At 40.6% G+C, this 23,518-nt stretch overlaps 1 protein-coding gene across 2 annotated transcripts in view; it reads left to right on the forward strand.

Annotated features, from left to right (window-relative positions):
* ptprk (protein tyrosine phosphatase receptor type K) overlaps window positions 1-23,518 on the forward strand; it is a 218,324-nt gene that overhangs the window by 42,628 nt on the left and 152,178 nt on the right. For both annotated transcript variants that reach the window (XM_036582465.1, XM_036582466.1), the window contains exon 3: window positions 19,223-19,345. In XM_036582465.1, coding sequence (XP_036438358.1) covers window positions 19,223-19,345 — 123 coding nt within the window. The remainder of the gene's footprint in view (window positions 1-19,222; window positions 19,346-23,518) is intronic.

The following is a 23,518-nucleotide window of genomic DNA, read 5'->3' on the forward strand; positions in this document are numbered from 1 at the left end:
GTCCACCTCTAAAAGCTCCCTCACAGAAAGTTACTACAGGAAATGGTTATGAATTCACTGCCTGATGACTGAGACACTGTTTTATGATGACATTGACATCATGTACACACTTAAAGATGGTTCTTCAAGGGTTCTTTAGTAGAGGAAATGGTTCTTTTTAGAACCATGAGTTCTTTATAGAGCCGTTTCATCCTCAAATACTTCTTTGCATGGTGAGAGGGTTCTTTAGATTGATAGAGATTGTGTTGTAAATGGTTCTACATAGAACCTTTTTGACAATGGTTCTATGTAGCACCAAGAATGGTTCTGCTATTGTTACGATGTCAAGCTTGTAACAGTAGCAGAACCCACATTCTCCATCAATTTCATACAGTAGTTCTATATTAAATGTTCTAATGGTTCTCTATAGCAATAACAGTTCTAAATGCCATTGCCTTTATTTTAGAGAACCGTGTTTTTTAAGTGTGTAGCAAACCATCCACTCTTAAAAAGGTGGTGAGTCAAGGGTTCTTTAGTAAAGACAGTGGTTCTATATAGATCCATGAACACTCAAAGAACCATTTCCAGGGATTCTTTGCATCATGAGATGGCTCTTTAGATTGAAGGAGAATGTATTGTTTATGGGTCTATATAGAACATTTTTTGAAAATGGTTCTATGTAGCACCAAAAAGGGTTCTGCTATTGTTACGATATTAAGCTCTTAACAGTAGAAGAACCCACATTCTTCATCAAGTTCATATAATGTTTCTATATAGAATGGTAAGATGGTTCTATAGAGACTCATGGTTCTAAGTAGAACCATTGCCTTTAATAAATAACCCTTGAAGAACCCTGTTTAACTGTGTAGCAAACTGTACACTCTTAAAGTTGGTTCTTTAATGTTTTTTTAGGAAACAGTTCTATATAGAGCCTTGAACACACATGCATGCTTAAATGGTTCTTTGCTTGGTGAAATGGTTCTTCAGATGAATGCAGACTGTGTTGTTTATGGCTCTTTATAGAACCTTTTCGAAAAGGGTTCTACATAGCAGCAAAAAGGGTTCTGCTATTGTTACAATGTCAACCCGTTTTGGTGCTATATGAGCCATAACACGTTCTCCATCAATCTGAAGAGCCATTTCACCATGCGGAGAACCGTATGGTTCTGTACAGAGCTCCTGGTTCTTTGTTAACTGTGGTTCTAGCCATGGTCTACTGAGGGTTAACTCCGGCGGGTGTTTGAAGGCCGTTTCTTTATCTCAGCTGACTCTGTTACTGATTAATCTCAGAGCAAACTCTCACAGCAGGTTCTCCTGTGTTCTCCACACTGCGCCGATTCATGCCCCCCCCCCCACACTTCCTGAGCGTTAGTGACCGCGCTGGCCGTGACTGAAGAGCCTGTTGACCGCTGGCCGATGCTAATTTGAAAACAGCTGAAATTAGTCGACACCGTTTCACCTCGTTTTTCTCCGCCGAGCCTGTTGACCCGCCGGACGTCCGGCCTCCCCCACAGCGCCGCTCTGAGCAGACTGATCCGAACAGCTGCCCAGGTTTCAGCTGAGAACGTCAGGGTTAGCGTGAGGGTGGAGAGGAGGGGGAGCTGCTAGTGCAGGGTTCTGAAAGCTCAGCAGGGTTCTAGACCAAACACAGAGAGCCTGCACTGCCAAACACCAAGAGAAAACGTCTGAAATCCACACGAAGCGGCTGAGATCTCTGTGTATCAGACCGTTGTAGGAGTGTTGTTCAGCTTATTTTGGGACGGTTTTGCCAGTTTTAAGTTAATGTGTTGGCAGATCATTTTACTTACATCTTAAAAAGATCAGCTTAATTGTGTTACTTTTGAGGAAAAATGCAGAGAAATTTGCTACGAAAAAAATTGCTTGACACAATTAAACTGATCTGCAAATGAATTTAGACGCTTTCTAAGAACATAATTACTTAAAACAAGTAAAAATATGCCCAGAAACGAGTTAATATTCTTTTATAATCTTAATAGTTTTTATAATAAACTTTATATATATATATATATATATATATATATATTCATGCTTTCTTATTTGTTTTTATATTTTTACCATTTTTTAAATTTAATAATAAATATTTCAATTATTTTGTTACATATTTTACCAGAGATGTGAACCCCAGGATATATTCACATTGTTTTATTTTATTTTATTTTTTCTTTTTGTGTAATTTATGTAATTTTTTTTATCTTTCATGGTGAAGGCAGTGTGTGAGAGCGTTAGCATTAGCGTAACTCGTGTTATCTGCATGTGGGAGAGACAGAATGAGGAAACGCAGGCAGTGATGCAGTAACGTCCAGACGCGGGTCGAGAAACGCTGTTAAATCTGTGTTTTCAGAGGAAACACACACACACACACACACACACACACACACACACACACACACACACACACACACACACACACACACACACACTGCTCTTATCTTCAGGGTGTTTTCACGCTTGTCCTGAATGTCCTCACTCAGGACCTGGTTTGGGGGAGGAGCTCACAGTGCAGTTCCATATGTCCCTGCTGTCTCTCTCTAGGCAGGTTAAGTTGAGTTTCTATGAGTCGTGTTGCGCTTTAACGCCATCTTCGCTCCCCGTGAGGCGCCACGCTACAAAATGAACCGATCACACGGCTCCACCAGAACCTTGACTACAGCTTTTACCCTTGACCAAACAAAAGTTCCGTAACCGTTTGTGCTCTGGCCGCAGCGCCGCGGCCCGTTAGCGTCCGTACAGTCAGGTGTATCTCCGTATGAGGACGTTATGGATTTGTTTAACAGCAACACTGAGAGTGAGACTGTAGAGTATTTGACATTGTAACACTAACAGAACCCTTTTTGTGCTATATAGAACCACTGTCTTTACTGAAGAACCCTTGAGGAACCCTCTTTAAGAGTGTAGATTTGGGGAACAGTGAAAGTTGCTGAACCGTCGCTTTAAGTTCTCTAAGCTGGTTATTGCTGCTGGTCCTGTTCTGCCCTTTGTGTGGTATTTCTCAGTAATATCCCCCATTTATTTACCCCCAGACGAGGGGGTCCGCTCTTCTGGAGGAGATTAACTGCTCAACCGCGCTCTGTGTGAAAGAGTTTGCACCCCTACACACACACACACACACACACACACACACACACACACACACACACACACAGACAGACTTCATAAAAGCAATATGGCTTCATATTTATTCACACCCTGCCATTTACAGCCTGCGCTGTAAAAAAGACCTGCCATTTACTTTACCTTAGAGAGAGAGAGACAGAGTGAGAGAGAGCAAAAGGAGAGAGAGAGAAAGGGAGTGAGAAAGGGAGAGAGCAAAAGGAGAGAGAGAGGGAGAGAGAGAGTGTGTAAAAGGGGAGGGAGAGAGTCATGGGGAGAGTAAAAGAAGAGAGAGAAGGAGAGAGAGAGTGTGTAAAAGGGGAGGGAGAGAGTCATGGGGAGAGTAAAAGAAGAGAGAGAAGGAGAGAGCGAGAGAGAGGAAAAGAGAGAAAGAAAGAGAAGGAATAAAAGGGGAGAGAGAGAGGGAAAGAGAGAGAGAAAGAAAGAAAGAGAAAAAAGGAAATAGAGACATAAAGCGAGAAAGAGAGGGCGGGAGGAAGAAAAAGAGAGAAAGGAAAAACAGCAAGAGAGGAAATAGAGACAGAAAGAAATAGAGAGGAAAGAGGGAGAAAGAGAAGACGAAGAGAGAAAAAGAGGGAGAGCAGAAAGTGAAAGGATAGGGAGAAGACAGAAAAACAGAAAGAATGTAGATGAGAGAGAATAGAGAGAGAGAGAGAAAGAGATAATAAAATAAAAAGGAAACAAAGAGGGAAAAAGAAAGAAACAAAGAGGTAGAGAAGAGAAATGTAAGACTGAGGAAAGAGAAAAAAGAATGAGGGAACGGAAGATAGGAAGAAAGAGACAGAGAGGAAAAATGGAGGGGGAGGGTGAGATAGGAAAGAAAGAGGAAAGGGTGAGAGAGAGGAAAAGAGAGATGGAGAGATTGCATTGTTTGTAAGCAATATGAGTGTGTTCACCCTCAGACGTCTAGAGTTAGTGCAGATATTATAATACAAGATTTACATGTTATTAATTTCATAATTACAAAAAAATGACAAGAAATGAGTTACTTTGAAAACTGTGGTTAGTAAGGGTTAAAGAGTCACCTGAGAGAGAGAGAGAGAGAGAGAGAGAGAGAGAGGGAGGGAGAGTGAGGTGTAGAGGACGGGAGGAGAGGGAGGAGCAGAGCGACATGTAGAGAGAGTGAAGGTGGATGAGAGGAGAGAGAGAGAGAGAGAGAGAGGGAGGTGTAGAGGACGGGAGGAGAGGGAGGAGCAGAGCGACATGTAGAGAGAGTGAAGGTGGATGAGAGGAGAGAGAGAGAGAGAGAGAGCTGCAGTAATTACAGGCTGCTGGACGGAGCTTTTGTTTCTGAAGAACAATACACAACAGACAGGTTAACTACACAGCACTGCGCACATTAGACTCACTCAGAGAGAGAGAGAGAGAAAGAGGAGGGTGAGCGTAGGAGAGAGAGAGAGAGGTATTGAGTGAAAAGAGAAAGACGACAGATGTAGAGAAAGAGAGAGGAGTGTAGGAAAAGAGAGAAAGAAGATGTAGAGAGAAAAAAGAAACAGCAGAGGAAAAAGAGAACGAGAAGAGGAGGACAAAACGAGAGAGAGAGTATCATGGAGAAAGAAGCCAACATCTGCGTTCTCTCTCTCTCTCTCTCTCTCTCTCTCGTCCAGTTGACTTCAGTTCAGTGCACTTTGGTTCAGTTTATATCGGTTTAATCCAGGTAAATTCAGGTTAATTTAATTCAGATTAATTCAGTTCAGTTGAATTCACTCAGATCAGTTCAGTGCATCTCAGTTTAATTTGTCTTCACTTCATTTTATTTGGATTCAGTTCTGTTGAGTTCAATTCAGTTCAGTTCAGTTTAGTTCAGTTCAATTCAATTCAGTTCAGTTTAGCTAAGTTCAGTTCATGCCAATTCAGTTGAATTCTGTTCAGTTCTGTTCAGTTCAGTTCATTTCAGTTCAGTTCAATTCTGTTCGGTTCAGTTCATTTCAGTTCAGTTCAGTTCAGTTGAATTCTGTTCAGTTCAGTTCTGTTTAGTTCAGTTGAATTCTGTTCAGTTCTGTTCAGTTCTGTTCAGTTCAGTTCAGTTCATTAATCAGGTGCTCAGCGTTAGAACCAGAAAAACACTGAAAGGTGCCAAACCCTGAGAACCTGTTCCCGATCTTCTCCTCAGGCTGTTTGCACGTAAACAGATAAATGTAGTGAGATGGGGAAGATTTAAAGGGCCAGAAATGCGTAGAAGTTAGACGCCACCGATGTGAACGGTCTCATTTGCAGAAGGCTAATTGGTGTCTGTTCACTTTCACTCATTGTTAGCTGCTTTAGCTCTTTTGCCGGAGCTGTTTGTTTAAATCGTGCATCCTTGACGGAACGATGCTGACATTAGGGATTTTTCTGGAAGGTTTGACAGCGACCCCATTAGCTTAATGACCCGCAGCTTCACTGTGTTCTCCACAGACAACAAATAAAAGGTGATTGATATTTCACATTTACTTTATACCGAGACGTGACATTCATCTGTTTCTTGGCAGCAACTCAACGGTCCTTCCAGGGTCCTAAATGTATAAATATTTTTAATTATACATCCCGTTCGTACACTCTCAATATTTTGGATGTGCACTCCCTGTCCACTTTATTGGAAACCTCTCCCTTACAGCCCCTTATAAACATAAAGTGGCCAGTAAGTAAAAACACAAGATGGGTGTTAATATTAAAGTGGCCAGTTAGTGGAAGCAGAAGATAGGTGTTTCTAATAAAGTGGCCAGTTAGTAGAAGCAGAAGGTGGGTGTTTCTAATAAAGTGGCCAATTAGTAGAAGTACAAGGTGGGTGTTTCTAATAAAGTGGCCAGTTACTGAAAGCAGAAGGTAGGTGTTTCCAATAAACTGGCCAGTGAGTGGAAGTACAAGGTGGGTGTTTCTAATAAAGTGGCAGTGAGTGGAAGTACAAGGTAGGTGTTTCTAATAAAGTGGCCAGTTACTGAAAGCAGAAGGTAGGTGTTTCCAATAAAGTGGCCAGTAAGTGGAAGTACAAGGTGGGTGTTTCTAATAAAGTGGCCAGTGAGTGGAAGCACAAGGTAGGTGTTTCTAATAAAGTGGCCAATTAGTAGAAGTACAAGGTAGGTGTTTCTAATAAAGTGGCCAGTGAGTGGAAGTACAAGGTAGGTGTTTCTAATAAAGTGGCCAATTAGTAGAAGTACAAGGTAGGTGTTTCTAATAAAGTGGCCAGTGAGTGGAAGTACAAAATAGGTGTTTCTAATAAAGTGGTCAATTAGTAGAAGCAGAAGGTGGGTGTTTCTAATAAAGTGGCCAATTAGTAGAAGTACAAGGTAGGTGTTTCTAATAAAGTGGCCAGTTACTGAAAGCAGAAGGTAGGTGTTTCCAATAAAGTGGCCAGTAAGTGGAAGTACAAGGTGGGTGTTTCTAATAAAGTGGCCAGTGAGTGGAAGTACAAGGTAGGTGTTTCTAATAAAGTGGTCAATTAGTAGAAGCAGAAGGTGGTTGTTTCTAATAAAGTGGCCAATTAGTAGAAGCAGAAGGTGGGTGTTTCTAATAAAGTGGCCAATTAGTAGAAGTACAAGGCAGGTGTTTCTAATAAAGTGGCCAGTGAGTGGAAGTACAAGATGGGTGTTTCTAATAAAGTGGCCAGTGAGTGGAAGTACAGGTGGGTGTTTCTAATAAAGTGGCCAAATAGTAGAAGTACAAGGTGGTGTTTCTAATAAAGTGGCCAGTGAGTGGAAGCACAAGGTGGGTGTTTCTAATAAAGTGGCCAGTGAGTGGAAGTACAAGGGCGTGTTTCCAATAAAGTGGCCAGTGTGCAGAAGCACAAAGGGGGTTGTTTCTTATAAAGTGGCCAGTCTAACTTTATTGTTTTGTGTGTGTCTGTGTTGCTGGTGTGTGTGTGTGTGTGGGTTTGTGGGTGTGTGTGTGTGTGTGTGTGTGTGTGTGGGTGTGTGTGGGGGTTTGTGGGTGTGTTGCTAAGGTGTGTCTTTGCTCTGACAGACCAGAAAAGAGCGCCAATGTCACCTTCAGTCCTTTCTACTCAATTTACTCGCCATTTCAGAGTCAAATTGGCCAAAACATCGGGGTAACAATTCGGACACTTTGTCACCTCAAGTCATTTTCCACTCTCACGTCGTTAACCCTTAGACGTCTACAGCGGTTTGTGGTTTCCCTGGTATTAAAATATATTTGCATAACTGCATAATTAATTACATTTACACTCGACTTCTTCTCGGTACAAACAGGTTCTCGTCTGCACTTCTGACTCTCTTCTCTTTCCGTAAATGACAAAAACATGGCCGGAAACAAATCATGTGAAACCGCCTGCTGCTTGTGAGGCTGATGATCTCCAGGGGTTAAATTTGGTATGAAAACTGCTGCTGAAAGCGTGGAGGACTGTTATGGAGGTCAGCTGAGGGTCCTGTGTGAATCTGACCTGTGATTTTCCCTCTCTGCACCGCAGTGCTGCTCAGAATTGCCTCCACTCCTCTGGAGAGGCTTTTTTCTTTGTGATTTCGTGGCTAATTTGCTGTGTTCTGTGGCAGAAGCTGTTGCAGTGCAGCGTTTTTCACCTTTTTATTGAAAAGGCACGAGCGGCGAGCTTGTGTTGCTTATCTAGATTGGATCACTATTTGAGTTTTTCAATATGGTTGGAGAGTTGATTGTTTTTTATGATGATGTTTTTATGATTGATTTTTTTTTTCACTGTTTTCTTTGTCTTCCACGCGTGGTTGGTTTATGATATTAAAAATAGATTTTGTCGTTTGAGTTTTAATTGCTTTTTTCTCTTTTTGTGGACAACGAGAGAAAGAATAATCAGTTTTAACAGCTGCTTTTTTCCATAAAGAGCACGTTTTCTACATATTCACTTTATTTTTTCTCCATTTATGGTGTTTGCCTGTTGTTTTTTCTCCCCAAAAACAGGTGTAGTTCATTGTTACATGAATTAGAATAGTAAAAAAGTAAGTAAAAAAACTGAAACAAAGCGTTCAAATCTTAAATACTTACAAAGATCATGTTCTGATTTATTTACACTTAAGGCATTAATAGACAGTAATAAGCTAAATATGTACAAAATCAACATTTATAGGCCGCTTACTATTGGGAGGCGTCTGTCCCAAACACTAACCCCTGAATTTACACTTGTAAAATTAATAATTTATTTTTATATTTTTAAAGATATTTTTATTTCTTTGAGTGAAACTAAAAGATTTAGATTTTTCCTGAGTTGAATTTTTCAACAACAAAAAAAATATTCAAAAAATGCTGTCCCACGTTTTCATATCACTACCGAAAAACAGAGCGTTTTAGTCTGTGGGCGGAGCCTTATTTAAGCCCCGCCCCTGCATTGTAGAGCAGGAAGTGAGGCTGCATCCCTGTCCCTCATGGCCACATGGTGAGCAGTTAGATCCCATTGTTTTGAAGTAAAAGTCTGAAAATCAGTGAAGATCGTTAAAAATTTTCACTACCAAAACACAAATTTTCTGAAATTTTGTGTTTTAATGAAAAATACAGTGATTTTATATGTGACCAGCTGTTCAAAGCTGTGTTTTCTTGTCATTTACTGTCTAGCATGTTTAAGTTCTGCTCAAAGTGAGCTAAAATTGTCACCACTGAAACATGAGCTCTGTTCTGATTGGCTGGGCCTCATTCAAAAGCAGTTTAGGCTGGAAAACGTATAACTTCAGCATGAATGGGTGGAGCCAAACTGCTGTAGGCCTAAACTAACCAGGCTTAGTTTCCATTTGCAGATTGGGGAATAAAAAAAACAATGAAATTTCATTTTTTTCAATTTAATTACTCTAATCCTGATTGTTTTACTCATTTCCATCCCGAGAATATTTTTCTTTAACGTTAATTTTTCATGTGCCTCCCGTTTCTTGGCCGGCTTTCTGGGTAAACAGCGTTTTGGTGCGATTTGTTTGTGTGTATGTTTGATGTTTCTCTCAGCGATAGAGTCGTTAACGCGTCGTTTATCTGGGGGATGTGAACACGCTTCACCCTTGAGCTTTATCACACACAATAATTATTTTATTATGCAAATGAAGAGCGGGCTATTATTTCATTAGCGGCGGCTCCAATACTCGCGGCCGTAGATTAGTATGCAAATGAGCCGGCTAGTGTCCTTGCAGCTAGAAGTGGCTGCTTTAGTCATTACAGGCCCATCTGGAGCCGGAGCTGGAGCTGTTAGCTTCCTATTAGAGCCGGACCACGAAGAACCTGGAGCTCCACTACGGCAAAGTGATCAAAAACCCTGCCGCTTTCTAGTAATGGTGGGCGATTCGCTGATACGGTATCATTATTGTGATAAATTACACCACAGTGTCCTGACAGTGGATATAGAGAGAACACTGACTGCATAACAAGGCCTGTTCACTCATATGGAAGGAAAATATTTGTGCTCATAATAAAAATGTGATGTTTTTTGCAATATATATTTGTCATCTTTGAATATTTAAATATACGCCTATATGCGCACATATGTCAATGAAATATATGTAACAGTGTCAGTTTTTAATGTTGAAATATGTCAAATATATATAAAAAAAATAAATATATTGCCTTTGCATATGAGTCATTGCATATGAGCCATTTTAAACAGCATGTAGGTATTGTGATATAAACTGAGTCTGTTCTACAGTTTCTCATTAGGTTGAATGAATAACCGACTCTAAATGTAGGTATTGTGATATAAACTGAGTCTGTTCTACAGTTTCTCATTAGGCTGAATGAATAACTGACTCTAAATGTAGGTATTGTGATATAAACCGAGTCTGTTCTACAGTTTCTCATTAGGCTGAATGAATAACTGACTCTAAATGTAGGTATTGTGATATAAACTGAGTCTGTTCTACAGTTTCTCATTAGGCTGAATGAATAACTGACTCTAAATGTAGGTATTGTGATATAAACTGAGTCTGTTCTACAGTTTCTCATTAGGCTGAATGAATAACCGACTCTAAATGTAGGTATTGTGATATAAACTGAGTCTGTTCTACAGTTTCTCATTGGGTTGCTACAGTAGCTAATAGAGATTATTCCGCTGAGACGTAGCCGCTGCGGAGATTTCCACAGACCTTCTGCAGCACCGAGAGTGTGTGAGACCGTCAGATGGTGTGTGTGTGTGTGTGTGTGTGTGTGTGTGTGTGTGTGTGTAGGGGGTGGAACTCACTGCCTGCACTGGCAGAACACAGTGAGGAGGTGTTTGGCTTGATGGAGGCTAAAGTGCAGTATGTGTGGGGGGATTGATCCACATCATCTCCAGCACCCCATCATCCTGAAATACAGGCCAAAAACCACAATACATACACCAATCAGCTGCAACATTAAATCCACCTCCTTGTTTCTACACCCACTGTCCACTTTATGAGCTCCACTGACCGTATAGTTCACTCTATAGTTCTACAGTTACAGACTGTAGTCCATCTGTTTCTCTGATACTTTGTTAGCCCCCTTTTACTCTGTTCTTCAGTGGTCAGGACCCCCACGGACCCTCACAGAGCAGGTACTATTTGGGTGGTGGGTCATTCTCAGCACTGCAGTAACACTGACGTGGTGGTGGTGTGTTAGTGTGTGTTGCGCTGGTCTGAGTGGATCAGACACAGCAGTGCTGCTGGAGTTTTTAAACAGCTCAGTGTCACTGCTGGACTGAGAATAGTCCACCAACCAAAAATATCCAGCCGACAGCGTCCTGTGGGCAGCGTCCTGTGACCACTGATGAAGGACTAGAGGATTGACAAGGTAGGAGTGTCTAATAGAGTGGACAGTGAGTGGACACTTTTTTATTTGCATAATAATAATAAATGGGGCTTTTGTAAGTGTGCATTTTAACTCATATCGTCCAGCAGCTTTATGTCCAGCCGCAGTCTGAAAGCACAAAAGAATACATCCATCAAAACTGTACTTAAACACATGTAACTCCGGCTCACAAACTTCCCCCCCTCGTTATCACCTGTGGAAAAGGTCAGAGCCTCACGCTCTACATTCCCTGACCTTTCGAAAGCCCGCTGTTATGTCAGGTAGAAAAAGGAATGAATATGCATTTTAATACAGACAAAAGCAGGTGTTAATTAAACACACTCTCCATGACGGTCAGGTCAAGATGTTCGCATTGAGAAGGTTAAACATGTTCTAGATATCTAACTGTGCCAGAAACATTCCAGAAATTAAAGCTGTAGCGGACAAAAGGCCAAGTTTACCCAACTCTGCCCTTTCCTCGAATATAACACTGCAAAAAGTGGTGAAATGATCTTAAATCTAGTTGATATATCTAATATTTTCCATTTTGAGATGGTTTTGCACTGATTATAAAATTATCTACATTATTTCTAGATATTATTTACTTGTTTTAGGTCATTTTATTGAGTAAAACTGTCTCACTGTACTGGCAGATGATTTTGCTGGTTTCAAGCTCATTTCTTAAAACAAGCAAAACTATCTGCCAGTATAGTGAGATAATTTTAGTTTATTACTTTATTAATTACTTAAAACAAGTAATGTTATTACAGGGGTCGCAACTGAAATGCTAAGAAGAGCCATTTTGTCCTTTCAACAAAAATCCATTTTACCATCTTGGCTGTAAATATGTCTCAGTATGTGCTGACGTGCTAGTATAAACGAAAAAATATAATATAAACGAAAACACAGACTTGCTTTGCTCTGCTTTAAGCTTTAGCTCAGCTATAGCTGCTTTTCTCACATCTCCAGCAGGAAACTTTTCCACAAAAGTAGAACAGTTTCTTGTAAAATGTCTCTCAACGTTCGACTTTTTACGGGGCTGAAGTCGCTTCTCATTCACCAGCTTCTTGTTCGAATTTTGCCGTTCCACCTTAAATGGTGCAGCAGTTACATTCTGGAGACTCAGGCACCATTTAAGGTTGAACGGCAAAATTCGAACAAGAAGCTGGTGAATGAGAAGCGACTTCAGCCTCGGGACTTTTCAGTGTTTGTCAGTTTTTCGTTGCAGATTAAACGTATCAGGAAACCAGCTGGAGTGATTATAAACACTAATAAGTCCACCAATCTCCAAATTATCGATGTTCATCTTAAATCTCTCTCTTTGCCGTTTCGTTAGCTACTAGCTAGACGAGATTGTCGTCTGTGTTGCTATGGTGACCAGCAGTCTGCGCTGATCTTCAGGGTTAAAGGGTGAATCAGCAGTTCTACATTAACTCCAGAGTTTAAGACCATTTATTGTTAAACTGTGTTGAACGATCAGCAGAGCTTTATTTTACTGTAAAGGAGGATTATTTTATTTTTACCTACTAATCTGATTCTGCTGTGGAGCCACAACAGGGCAGTAAAGGAGCCGCATATTTCCGACCCCTGGGCTAATACTTATATATGTAGTCGCAGTTTCTACATTTTATAATGTTTATGTTGCGTAGGTTAAAACAGCAGCAGCTGTGAGGCCGGATTCTGTCCATGTTTATATGTAACGAAGTGTTAAACCACTAATCAACCTTTTCTTATGGACCTACACAGTGCTAATCTGTGTGTGCTGTAAAGGTGGGCGATATGGCAAAGATGATATATCATGATACTCCAATACATAATGATATTTATTTTTTCTGACATCTGATAACTTGGTTGGTATAGTTGGGTAGGTAACACCTCTGCCTTCTACACTGTAGACGGGGGTTCCGTGCCCCACCTGGGCAGCACCTTACATTATACCACTAATAGTCCCTGGGCAGGACTCCTAACACTGCCTTCACCTACCTGTGTAAAATGATCCATCTGTAAGTCGCTCTGGAGAAGAGCGTCTGCCAGATGCCGTGAATGTAATTGTGATAAGTTGGAACAGACCACATGTTTAAAATAATATCAAAAACTAATAATCTGATTACTTGTATTTAACGTTTCTCACAGTGCTGCACTAAATCCAATCAAACAGGGCTAATTAGACTCCCTTTTTAATCAGACAAGCAGTGGGGATGCGTTTCTGAATACTGATGATATCCAAGAAATACTCATTTTGTGACCCATTTTTAAGTAATTTATCATGATAACGATAAATATTGTCGTATTGCCCGGCTCTAGGATGTTGTGCACGCTGCATAAGCTGTTTAGCTACGTTAGCCTCGTAGCTCCAGTGCTAAAGCTAAAGAAGCAGACTTTAGACTCGAGGTGTGTCTCGGTTGATTGACCACACTTGGGGTAAGGTTGGGGGGTGGCGTGCCGGAATGTGTGGATTTAATATTTTGCTGATTTTTTTATTTATTTTTTTTTTAATCTGAAACTTTTGCGAAATGCTAGAGCTAATGAATAACGAAAAAAGAGAACACGACACCAGACAGTTCAGACTCCACAGCATCAATCAAGCTGAAAAAAGAAAAACCACCCCGAGCCTCCGAAGTTTGGAGTCAGCCTAATGCGGCTGACATTTCAATAGTGCAAACAAATCAGAACCGAGACGTTTCCAGGCAAAGCCCTTTCGCCTTCACGACTGACGGAGAGAGAGAGAGAGAGAGAGAGAGAGAGAGAGAGAGGGAGAGGCCGCATTACCACCAAATTCAAAATTAATAACTTGTGTCAACTTAGCAGCGTTTAATCTCCAATTTAAAGGTGTTGACTCGACACCGGCTGGTTTTGTGTTTGCCTGCGCCGCCGTCGAACATCAAATGAATGCAAATGCACAAGACGCCTGGAGGAGAGAGAGAGAGAGAGGGAGAGGGAGAGAGAGAGAGAAAGAGAGAGAGAGGGAGAACAAGAGAAAGTGAATTTTCCCTCATACCAATCTTCCTCTCTCCATCCTGTCAGAGCGCTAGCGGTTAGCGGATCGGCCGTATGCAAATCAGCACTATTCGCTCTCGCTGCTGTACTTTTAAAAAGGCCAACAAGCAGAAACACGAGCTGACAGCGACCTCGTACTCTCTCACTCTCTCACTCTCTCACTCAGGGTTCTGAACTTCTGACGCTAGCCCTGTCAGAGGCTAACCGCTAACGCCGCTAATCCTGTCCTTCACATTATTGGTTTTTAATGCTTTTGGCCTCAATACACTAAACATTTTTCCTGCTTAGGGATGCATTCTGACTCATTTTCATACTGGAGTGTGTGGAAGAGTCAATGAACTCATATTCAGGAGGATAAAATGACTTTAGTTGATGTTAGCATAAAATAAGAACTGATATTTAACTCTCCGGGCAGCATAACTCTGAGGTAACACAGGCCTGGAGAAATAATGAACTGAAATATTACATGTAGCGTAAAAGCTTTGTTGAATGTCAACACGCAACCTTCTCATACAGTCGTACGCTATGTTTAGTCACCTCCGGTCAAACGACACGGTTTGTTGAGTGTCGAAGTGAAAATAAGTGAAAATAGTCCTTTACAGGGAGTTTAACATGTTAGAAATAAAAGGTTATGTAAAATACAAAATGTGCCACACAGGATGGATTTTGTTTTATCCCCCTCCCCAAAGTTAAATTCAACAAGTGAACACTAATTGTGCATTAAAACATGCAGATCTGACCCTAACCCTAGAAGACGCACTTATTTTGACTCAACAAAAAGACATCATCAACAAAAGACGTATTTGACCAGGGGCGCCCAAACATTTGCTCCTGGGGTGTTTAACAACCCACAAATCCTCTTTCTCACTAGATTCATGCCTATAGGAAAAAAATGTAGTTTAATGAATGTGTGTTTATATTATGTATTCAATATATTTCATTTCTGTATATATGTGGAGTTGGAATGGTGCTGATATCTCGAGAACCGTGGGACGACACGAATTAGTGGGAAAAAAAAATGTGTACCAAGTACCATTAGCAACCACCTGGTAACACCATAGCAACTGCCTAGCAACACCTTCGCAACCCCTTGGCAGCACCATAGCAACCACCTGGCAACACCATAGCAACCACCTGGCAACACCCTAGCAACCACCTAACAACACCTTAGCAACCATCTAACAACACCTTAGGAACCACCTGACAACACCTTAGCAACCTTCTTAGCAGCCACTTGGCAACACTATAGCAGCCCCTTAGCAACACCATAGCAACCCCATAGCAACACCATAGCAACCACCTGGCACCAACATAGCAACCACCTAGCAAAACCTTAGCAACCACCTAGCAACACCATAACAGCCACCTGGCAACACCATAGCAACCACCTAGCAACATGTTAGCAAGCTTAATCTGCGCAGTCACTGCATTCGCTTCAGGAAATGCACTATTCTAGTTTAGGTATAAACTATATTGACAGATATTATTGATTATCAGAATCTAAAGTCAGAGTCGATCATGATAAAACTGGCTGATGGATATGAGCTGATTTTTTAGAATAAGAAAGAATTCGAGGAGCTGAATTGAACGTCTACTGAAGAACGTCCTGAAAGGCAGAGGTGCTCAGTGGAGCAAAGCTGCCTGAGGTTTTTACTGTTTCGCTGGAGAACCGTGGAGAACCGAAAGCTGTTTGGTTGCATGAAGATGGAAGAAGGCTGTGAATCCAGCCCAGTCGTAATCAGCTGTCAGTGGTCGTTGGAGATGATTGGCTCGTACTTTAATCGAGCTTCTGGCTTCTTCAGCTCGTGTTTCGGTCTGTGGACCGAGGGGAAGGTGGGACCTCTGGGCTTCATGGTCTGGATTTGGGAAATCTGAGAGAGCAGATTCCCAGGACGCTGGGGGTTTGAGGATTTCCAGGCTGAGAGGATGTTGTGGGGGATGGAGCAGCGCTGGATTTGGGGGGTTTAGGAGCTCAGAGTTCAGGAGAGGCTGAAGGTGCTGAAGCTCTTAGTGTATCTGTATCTGTTCAGAGTAACAGGGTCTGTTCTTTACTAAACACAGAGGAGAACGACAACCTCTCAGATACTGATTAGACCAGAAAACACTCTCTCTCTCACTCTCTATCACTCTCTCTCTATCTCTCTCTCTCTCTCACTCTGTCTCTCTCTCTCTCTCTGTCTCTCACTCTCACTCTCTCTCTCTCACTCTGTCTGTCTCTCTCTCTCTCTCACTCTCTCTCTCTCTCTCTCTCATTCTCTCACTCTGTCTCTCTCTGTCTCTCACTCACTCTGTCTGTCTCTCTCTCACGCTGTCTTTCTCTCTCTCTCTCTCTTTTTGTCTCATACTTTCTCTTTCCTCTTTCTCTCTCTCTTATCTGTAATTATCTCCTTATCTTTTCTTCTTCATCTCTTTCTCTCTCTCTCTCTCTCTCTCGTTTTCTGTCTCTCTTTCATTTTGCTCATTCTCTCCCGTCTCTCTCTTTTCTCTCCGTCCATCTTTTTTCTTACTTTACCCTTTCTCTTTCCCTCACTCCCTTTCTTTCTTTCACTTATCCTTTCTTTCCTGTCTGTCTGTCTTTCTTACCATCTCTTTTCACTTCCCCTCTTTCAATCTTTATTTCACTCTTTTTCTTTCACTCATTCTCTCTTTATTTTGCTTATCCTCTCCCCTCATCCTCTCTCTCTCTCTCTCTCTCTCTCTCTCTCTCCCTCCCTCTCTCTCTCTCTCTCTCTCTCTGACATTTTTCAGGCTGGAGGAGTTTGTTTTTTGTACTTGTCTCAAAGATGACAGGAGGAAAGTGTGAAAGAGAGAGAAGGCAGTGAAAGAGAAGGAGAGAGGGAAGCAGCGATGAGGGGATGACAGAAGTGTCCTGAAGCCTGCCTCTCTCTCTCCCTCTCCCTCTCCCTCACCCTCTCCCTCTCTCTCTCTCTCTCTCTCTCTCCCTCTCTCTCTCTCTCTCTCTCTCTCTCTCCCCCTCTCTCTCTCCCTCTCTCTCTCCCTCTCCCTCTCTCTCTCTCTCCCTCTCTCTCTCTCTCCCTCTCTCTCCCTCTCTCTCCCCATCTCTCTCTCTCTCTCAGCTCTGTACTCAGGCAGCGTCAGTAGTGAATCTCCTCTGGATCTGCAGCACTGAGACGGTCGGAGGACTAAAATAGATCCTCTCAGGAAAAATGATCCACACGTCAATTTATTTACAACATACAGTCTCAAATTTACGATTCTTTATTATTAACTATGAACTATTCGAGTTCAGTTACAGCTCCGTTTGTGATAACGATAAACAACAGATTCGAGCAGGAAAAACGCAGCAGTTCAAACCTAATTGAAGTCGCCTGCAGCATAACTGGTTATTTAAAGCAGAATAAATACCGGCACAGGCAGAAATTCAGGCACCCATCATAACACGATTGCTTACTAGTTAGCTGGCTTGCTAGCTAGTTAAGCCAACTGGTTATCGTCAATGCAGTGTTATTCGCTAAGCTATTCGGAGCTCACATTTGTTTTCATGGCTCAGGAGACTGATACAATTGAAGAATTCAAATTTTCTGTTAAATAATTTCTCAGATGTTAAAATTTCCTGTTGAATACTTTCTCGAAAGTTTGAATTTTCTGTTCAAAAATTTCTCGAATGTTTAAATTTCCTCTTGCAGTTTCCGGAATGTTTAAAAAATTGAATTGAATGCTCTGTATCGTTCAAATATTCTGCTGAATCACATTCAAGTATTCGCTTGAATACTATTTCGAACGTTCAAATGTTCTATTAAATAATGTCTCAATTGTTTGAATATTTTGTTGAATACTCTCGCAAACATTCAAATATTCTTTGAAGCCCTCTCCAGCATTAAAATATTTTATTGGACTCAAACATTACAATGTGATGGTGAATACAGTCTCCGACGTTTGAATCTTTTACTGAATCGTTTAACCAGTTCAGGTAGAGCAGAATTGTGGCTTCTGTTAAAGGAAAACAAAAAATGAGTGCACAGTGTTTATGGCTGTGTTTACTGTAGTGATAGATTTACTGTGTGTGGACGTTACTGATGGCCTTCAGCTTCAGGTCTGCCATTTCTGGTTGCTGATAATCTGTTCAGTGTCTATAAACATCTTTCTTTCTTGGTTTGTTTCATCTGAACGTGAATGACGGCGGAGGCGGGACAGGTCCGGTACATTCGCCATGTAAATAAACACTTTGTCGTCCACAATTTCCCTCAAATGTAATCAAAACTGTTTTAAGGAAATGTTTGCTCGTGGCAGAACGGCGCCTGGATTTATTGTGTGTGCAGGGAAAGTGATTGTTATGGAACATAATTTGGTGCCTATTACGAGCCGCCTGGTGTCGTTTGGGTCCGTTTTTCCCGTCACGTCTAATTGTGCTTTTCAGTTTTAAACGTTCACATCGAGAACCGAAATGTTTGTCCTTTTGTTAACATTTCAGCCTGTTTTACATTCGAAACGCTGCCAAAACACACACACACACACACACACACACACACACACTTGTCGGTGATTCACCTTTTTGAGAAAACCTGTCAAAAAACCAGCGGAGGAGAGAAAACCATCTCTCCGCTGTTCATCATGAAATATGATTTAGTGTGAAAATTCTGAATTAATTACAGATTTTTCAATTATAGAAACTTTTATTAGAATTTAGTAGCTCATGGAGCTTTAAATCAGCTGTAAATAATGGACCGGTGAGCTTTAAATGTGTGTAAAGTACAAAAATAAATAAAACAAAATCAGTTCTGCAGATAGGGGAGGTTTTCTTGCGGCAGCAGCAGAATAAGCAGGTGGAGTATGTGGGTGGCTGCACCTGTATGTGTGTGAAGGCAGATATATGAATATGTGTGTGTGTGCGTGTGTGTGTGTGTGTGTGTGTATGCGCGCGCAGGAGGACAGTAGTGTGTTTCTTTCTTTTATTCTTTTCATTACAGTATTATATTCAATATCACTATTTTATTAGATATAGCAGTATTATGTATTCATTAGGGGTCCAAGCACCTTTTGGTTATTTATTGCTATTATATACGTATTAATTTTGTATGTTTGTGTTATAGTTGTATGGTGTTATACTTGTTGTTTTTGTGCATATAAGATGTGTATATATATATGTGCAATATGGAAAAAATCTAATATTGCTAATATTCATATTACTTAGACATTTTCACAATACATAATATGTCACAATATTTATTTTTTCAGACATCTGATCAGTTGAAACAGAGGAAAAAAGAACCAGTAGTGCTAGATTTCTTTAAAAATATGATTTTTATGCAGTATTTGGCACTAAATCCAGTTAAACAGGGTTAATTTTGCTCTCTTTATAATGAAACATGCAGTTGGTACTGATGATATGCAGGATATGCTCAGAAAAGCATGTTGTATTGTGTCACCCGGCTCTATAAAGAGTGTACTAACAGTAATGTGTGTGTTCTTTTTTCAGGCGGTTGCTCGTTTGATGACGGTCCAGCTCAGTGTGATTACCAGCAGGACCCGTATGATGACTTTGACTGGACTCACGTCAGCGCTCAGGAAGTGCCGTACCTGTCCTCAGAGCTACCTCAAGGTCAGACACGGGGCTTTTACATGTTCTGCTGAAAGAAATCTTGAAAAAAATGAATGTTCTGTTTAATTTGCTCTCATAAATTCACACATTTTATGAAATGCTGCCTGAAACTGAAACTGAACAGTCTCGAACATTCAGGGAATGTATTGAAAAATACCTCAAACATTCAAATATCAATGTTGTCGGAAGAAAACCTTCTATCTCCATTTTTGTTGTTTTTCAGTTTTTGACATAATTTGAAAATACCTGTTGTTCTTTACATGGTGTGTAATTTCATGATGAATGGACCAAAAAAGTGGCCCAAAATTACTTGGGGAAAAATCTCTGGTTCCATTGACGTACATTAAAAGTAAAGTAGGTTTTTTCCTTCTCCTGTAAAGTTACCATTTTGGAGATATAAGGTTTTCTTCCGACAACAGCGATATTTACTAAAATACAGGCTGGAATATTCTGTGGGATACAGACACATTTAAAATTCCACTGTGATGCTGTCTCGGACATTTGAATATTCTACTGAAAATTGCTTTGATTTTTCTAAAATTCTGTTACATGCTGCATCAAACATTCAAATATCGCTGCTGTCGGAAAAAAACCTTGCATCTCCATTTTTGTTGTTTTTCAATTTTTGACATATTTTGAAAATGCCTGTTGTTCTTTACATTGTGTGTAAATTTAATGATGAATGGACCAAAAAATGGCCCAAAATTACTTGGGGAAAAGATTCTGGATCCATTGACGTACATTAAAAGTAAAGTAGGTTTTTTCCTTCTCCTGTGAAGTCCCCATTTTGGAGATACAGCAGCAAAATATTCTTTTGAATAAAGTCTCAAACATTCAAAAATTCCACTGGATACAGTCAAAAACATTTAAATACTACGTTGGACATTTGAATATTCTATTAAATACTTCATGCAAAATTCTAACGTTCTATTAAATACAGGCTCAAACATTCCAGTCGTGTTTTCAACATTCGAATATTCCATTAAATACGGCTTCCAACATTCAAATTTTCCATCAAAGTTGTTGATGATTCACAGCTTTTTCCAAGGGATTCAGGTTGATTCACCTTTTCCAAAAATAAATAAATAAATTGTTAAAAAGAAGCCCAATCCTTTTGTCTCGTGGGTTTAGATTTGGCCTAATCCAGAGTCCAGTGGGTCAGTACCGTGATTGTGTTCTGCTTGGTTCAGTATTTTCTTATTCAGAGCTCAGGAAATGTTTGTTTGTTAGTTTGTTTGAAGAGCTGAATTGAGAGCCAAATAGCAGTAAACCTCAGAGGGGAGCGGTACACAGACACTTTTAGGGCTGTTCACATTCACAGTTTAGTAATTAATCAATCAAAAAGTGATCTCTGTCGATTAAACCGTTAGCTGTTAGCCCTGAACCCCACACTTTAAGGTCAGTAGTGGCAATTCCGTCCAAATTCCCACATTATTTAGCGCGCTAGTAACACAGAAGTCAACTTTCCACGAAGCAGAAAGCCTCCACACTCCTACAGTGACTTTCTGATCGCTCTAATAATAATAAGAGCTAATCTCGGCAGCTGTTACAGGAATGTGGAAGTGTGTGGACGTTCCGACGCGGCTAAAGATGAGCTCCAATTAGCCAAAGGTCATGAGTGCCAGCGGGAGGATAATAGCTTCTGTACAAGATTATCAACATTGCAGTTCTTGTTTTTATAACTCATTTCCAGCTGCTTCTTTAAATCAGGTTGTTTTTTATCTGTGAAACGTTTGCGGAGCGAAGTTCCGTCAGCTAGCGCTGTTGTTTAGCAGCTAAGGGTGAAACTGTAGGGTCGTTAGCGTCCGAGAAACAGTTCTAACATTCCTCAGGAAGACTAATGTTCGCTCTTTCATCACACGCAAAGTCTTTGGCTGCTCGACGCACCAATGAATCTTGCGCTAAGACCAGCAATGCGAAATGAATTGTTAGCGTTTTGCGCTCAAAGCGGTTAATGTGCCTAGCTTATCATGCTAACGCAAGCAGCGTCGCAGTAGTGCAGGTGCTCTTTCTTTTTCCCTCTTCTGTTTTTCTCGCTTTGTTTCTCTCTTTCTTCTCTCTCAGTACAGAACCCTTTGTTTTCAGGACAGGAAAAGGAGCTCTTCTCTTTTCATTCCCGCAGCTGTAAAAACTCTCTGTACTCGGCCTCACAGAGACGCGCTGTTTTCGCCCCAGGGCTTGTCAAAACTGATGCAATTAACCCTCGTGTTGTGTTTGGAGCTCAGAAAACACTTACAGCCATTTTATCAGCTTGATTCTTAACGACCTGATTTAATACAACCTGCTCATAAACGTGATCTTTACCAGTTCAGTAAATTCTATGGACGTTATGTGGAAGACAAACTACATATCTGTCTATATGGATCATGATCATATGGATGTTCAGTCATATGCAAAAGTTTCATCAAGTTGAAGTTACAATTGTTGTCGAGTGCATGGTTTTTATTTATTTAACATATTGGAAAAAAATGAAAGATAAAAGATAAAATGTGCCATAATATCTGCACACATATATATCGTTGCTGTCGGAAGAAAACCTTGTATCTCCATTTTTGTCGTTTTTCAGTTTTTGACATAATGTGGAAATGCCTGTTGTTCTTTACATTGTGTGTGAATTTCATGATGAATGGACCAAAAGAAACGACCCAAAATGGCTTGGAAAAAATTCTGGTTCCATTGACTTACATTAAAAGTAAAGTAGGTTTTTTCCCTCTCCTGTAAAATTGCCATTTTGGAGATACAAGGTTTTATTCTGACAACAGCAAGAGATATATATATATATATATATTAAATGGCTCTTTTCATGGTGAAATCGTTCTTCAGATTAATGGAGAATGTGTATATGGTTCTATAGAGAACCTCTTTGAAAATGGTTCTGTGTAGCACCAAAAAGGGTTCTTCTGTTGTAACAAGCTTGACGTCATAGCAGAATCCTTTTTGGTGCTATATAGAACCATATATAACACATTGGAAGAACAATTTCAATGGTTCTTTGAGTGTTTATCGTTCTATATAGAACCGTTGTCTTTATATATACATACATATATATATATATACTCACCAGAAGCATTCAAGACAATTTAAAAGTCAATATAGATGGAATTAAAATAGATATTTAGAAATATCAAATCTCAGTACATAATAACACTTCGCATCACAGTTATATCAGTGTATATCACTATATATACATGTATATATAAATCACAATATTCTGAAGTGGTAGACTTTTTTGTCTGGGAGGGTTGTGTATCCCCCCACCTCCCCCCTCGAACATGGTACTGTCGGAGACTCGAAAGAGCAATAATAATAATTTATATAGCACCTTTCATATATAACACGCAGCTGTAATAAAGAGCGTAAACAAAACTAAAAAGTAACAAAAATGAAAACTAAGATGAATAGAAAGTTGGATTATAAATAAGCTATGAAGATGACTGATGACTGATATGAGCTGCAGTGATGACGTAAACGCAGTCACAGCAGAAACCTGAGGGCTCAGCGTTTTAGCGGAGGTGTCTGTGGTGAGACCGTGTGAAGAAAAGCACCGCGACCTTCGCTGTTCACCTCCCAACACTCGGCCATTTGTTTCTCTGGACAGGAGGATGTGCTGAACGGAATTAGAGCTTTTCACTCTCAGGTAAATTTCCCAATTAACGCCAGATTGGGTAATTAATCATGCAAAGGCAGTGGAGAAGGTCGTTGGCCCCGAGGTTCTCCGGGCCCGTCTAGAGTCACCTTTTCTGCTTTTCTTCACTGCTGGCCTGATGTGTCACTGCTGTCACATAAAAGTGGAGCGGCAGTCCAAGTTCAATAAACTTTATTGGTTCTTGTGCGTTTGGAAGCCATCTGTTAGTTTAATTTGGCCTGGCAGTGGGTTACTTTCAGTTCAGAGGCTTAACGGGGAAAATAAATCGAGCCGAAATTGTTTTTTTATTCAGGTGCTAACGGTCGCGGACGTACGTCAGCCTCAGTGATGGGTGTGTATTTTTAGAAAGGCTCACAAACACAGACCGCTGTGGCCTGCATAGAGTACACTGTTAATAACTTTATCACAGAAACAGCGATATTGATTCAGCAATGTATTTATTAGAAACACCCACCTTGTGTTTCCTTCTAGAGAACCTTCTAGTTCTCTAGAACTGGCCACTTTATTAGAAACACCCACCTTGTGAT

The sequence above is a fragment of the Colossoma macropomum genome, unplaced genomic scaffold (assembly GCF_904425465.1).
Source record: "Colossoma macropomum unplaced genomic scaffold, Colossoma_macropomum, whole genome shotgun sequence".
Lineage (NCBI taxonomy): Eukaryota > Metazoa > Chordata > Actinopteri > Characiformes > Serrasalmidae > Colossoma > Colossoma macropomum.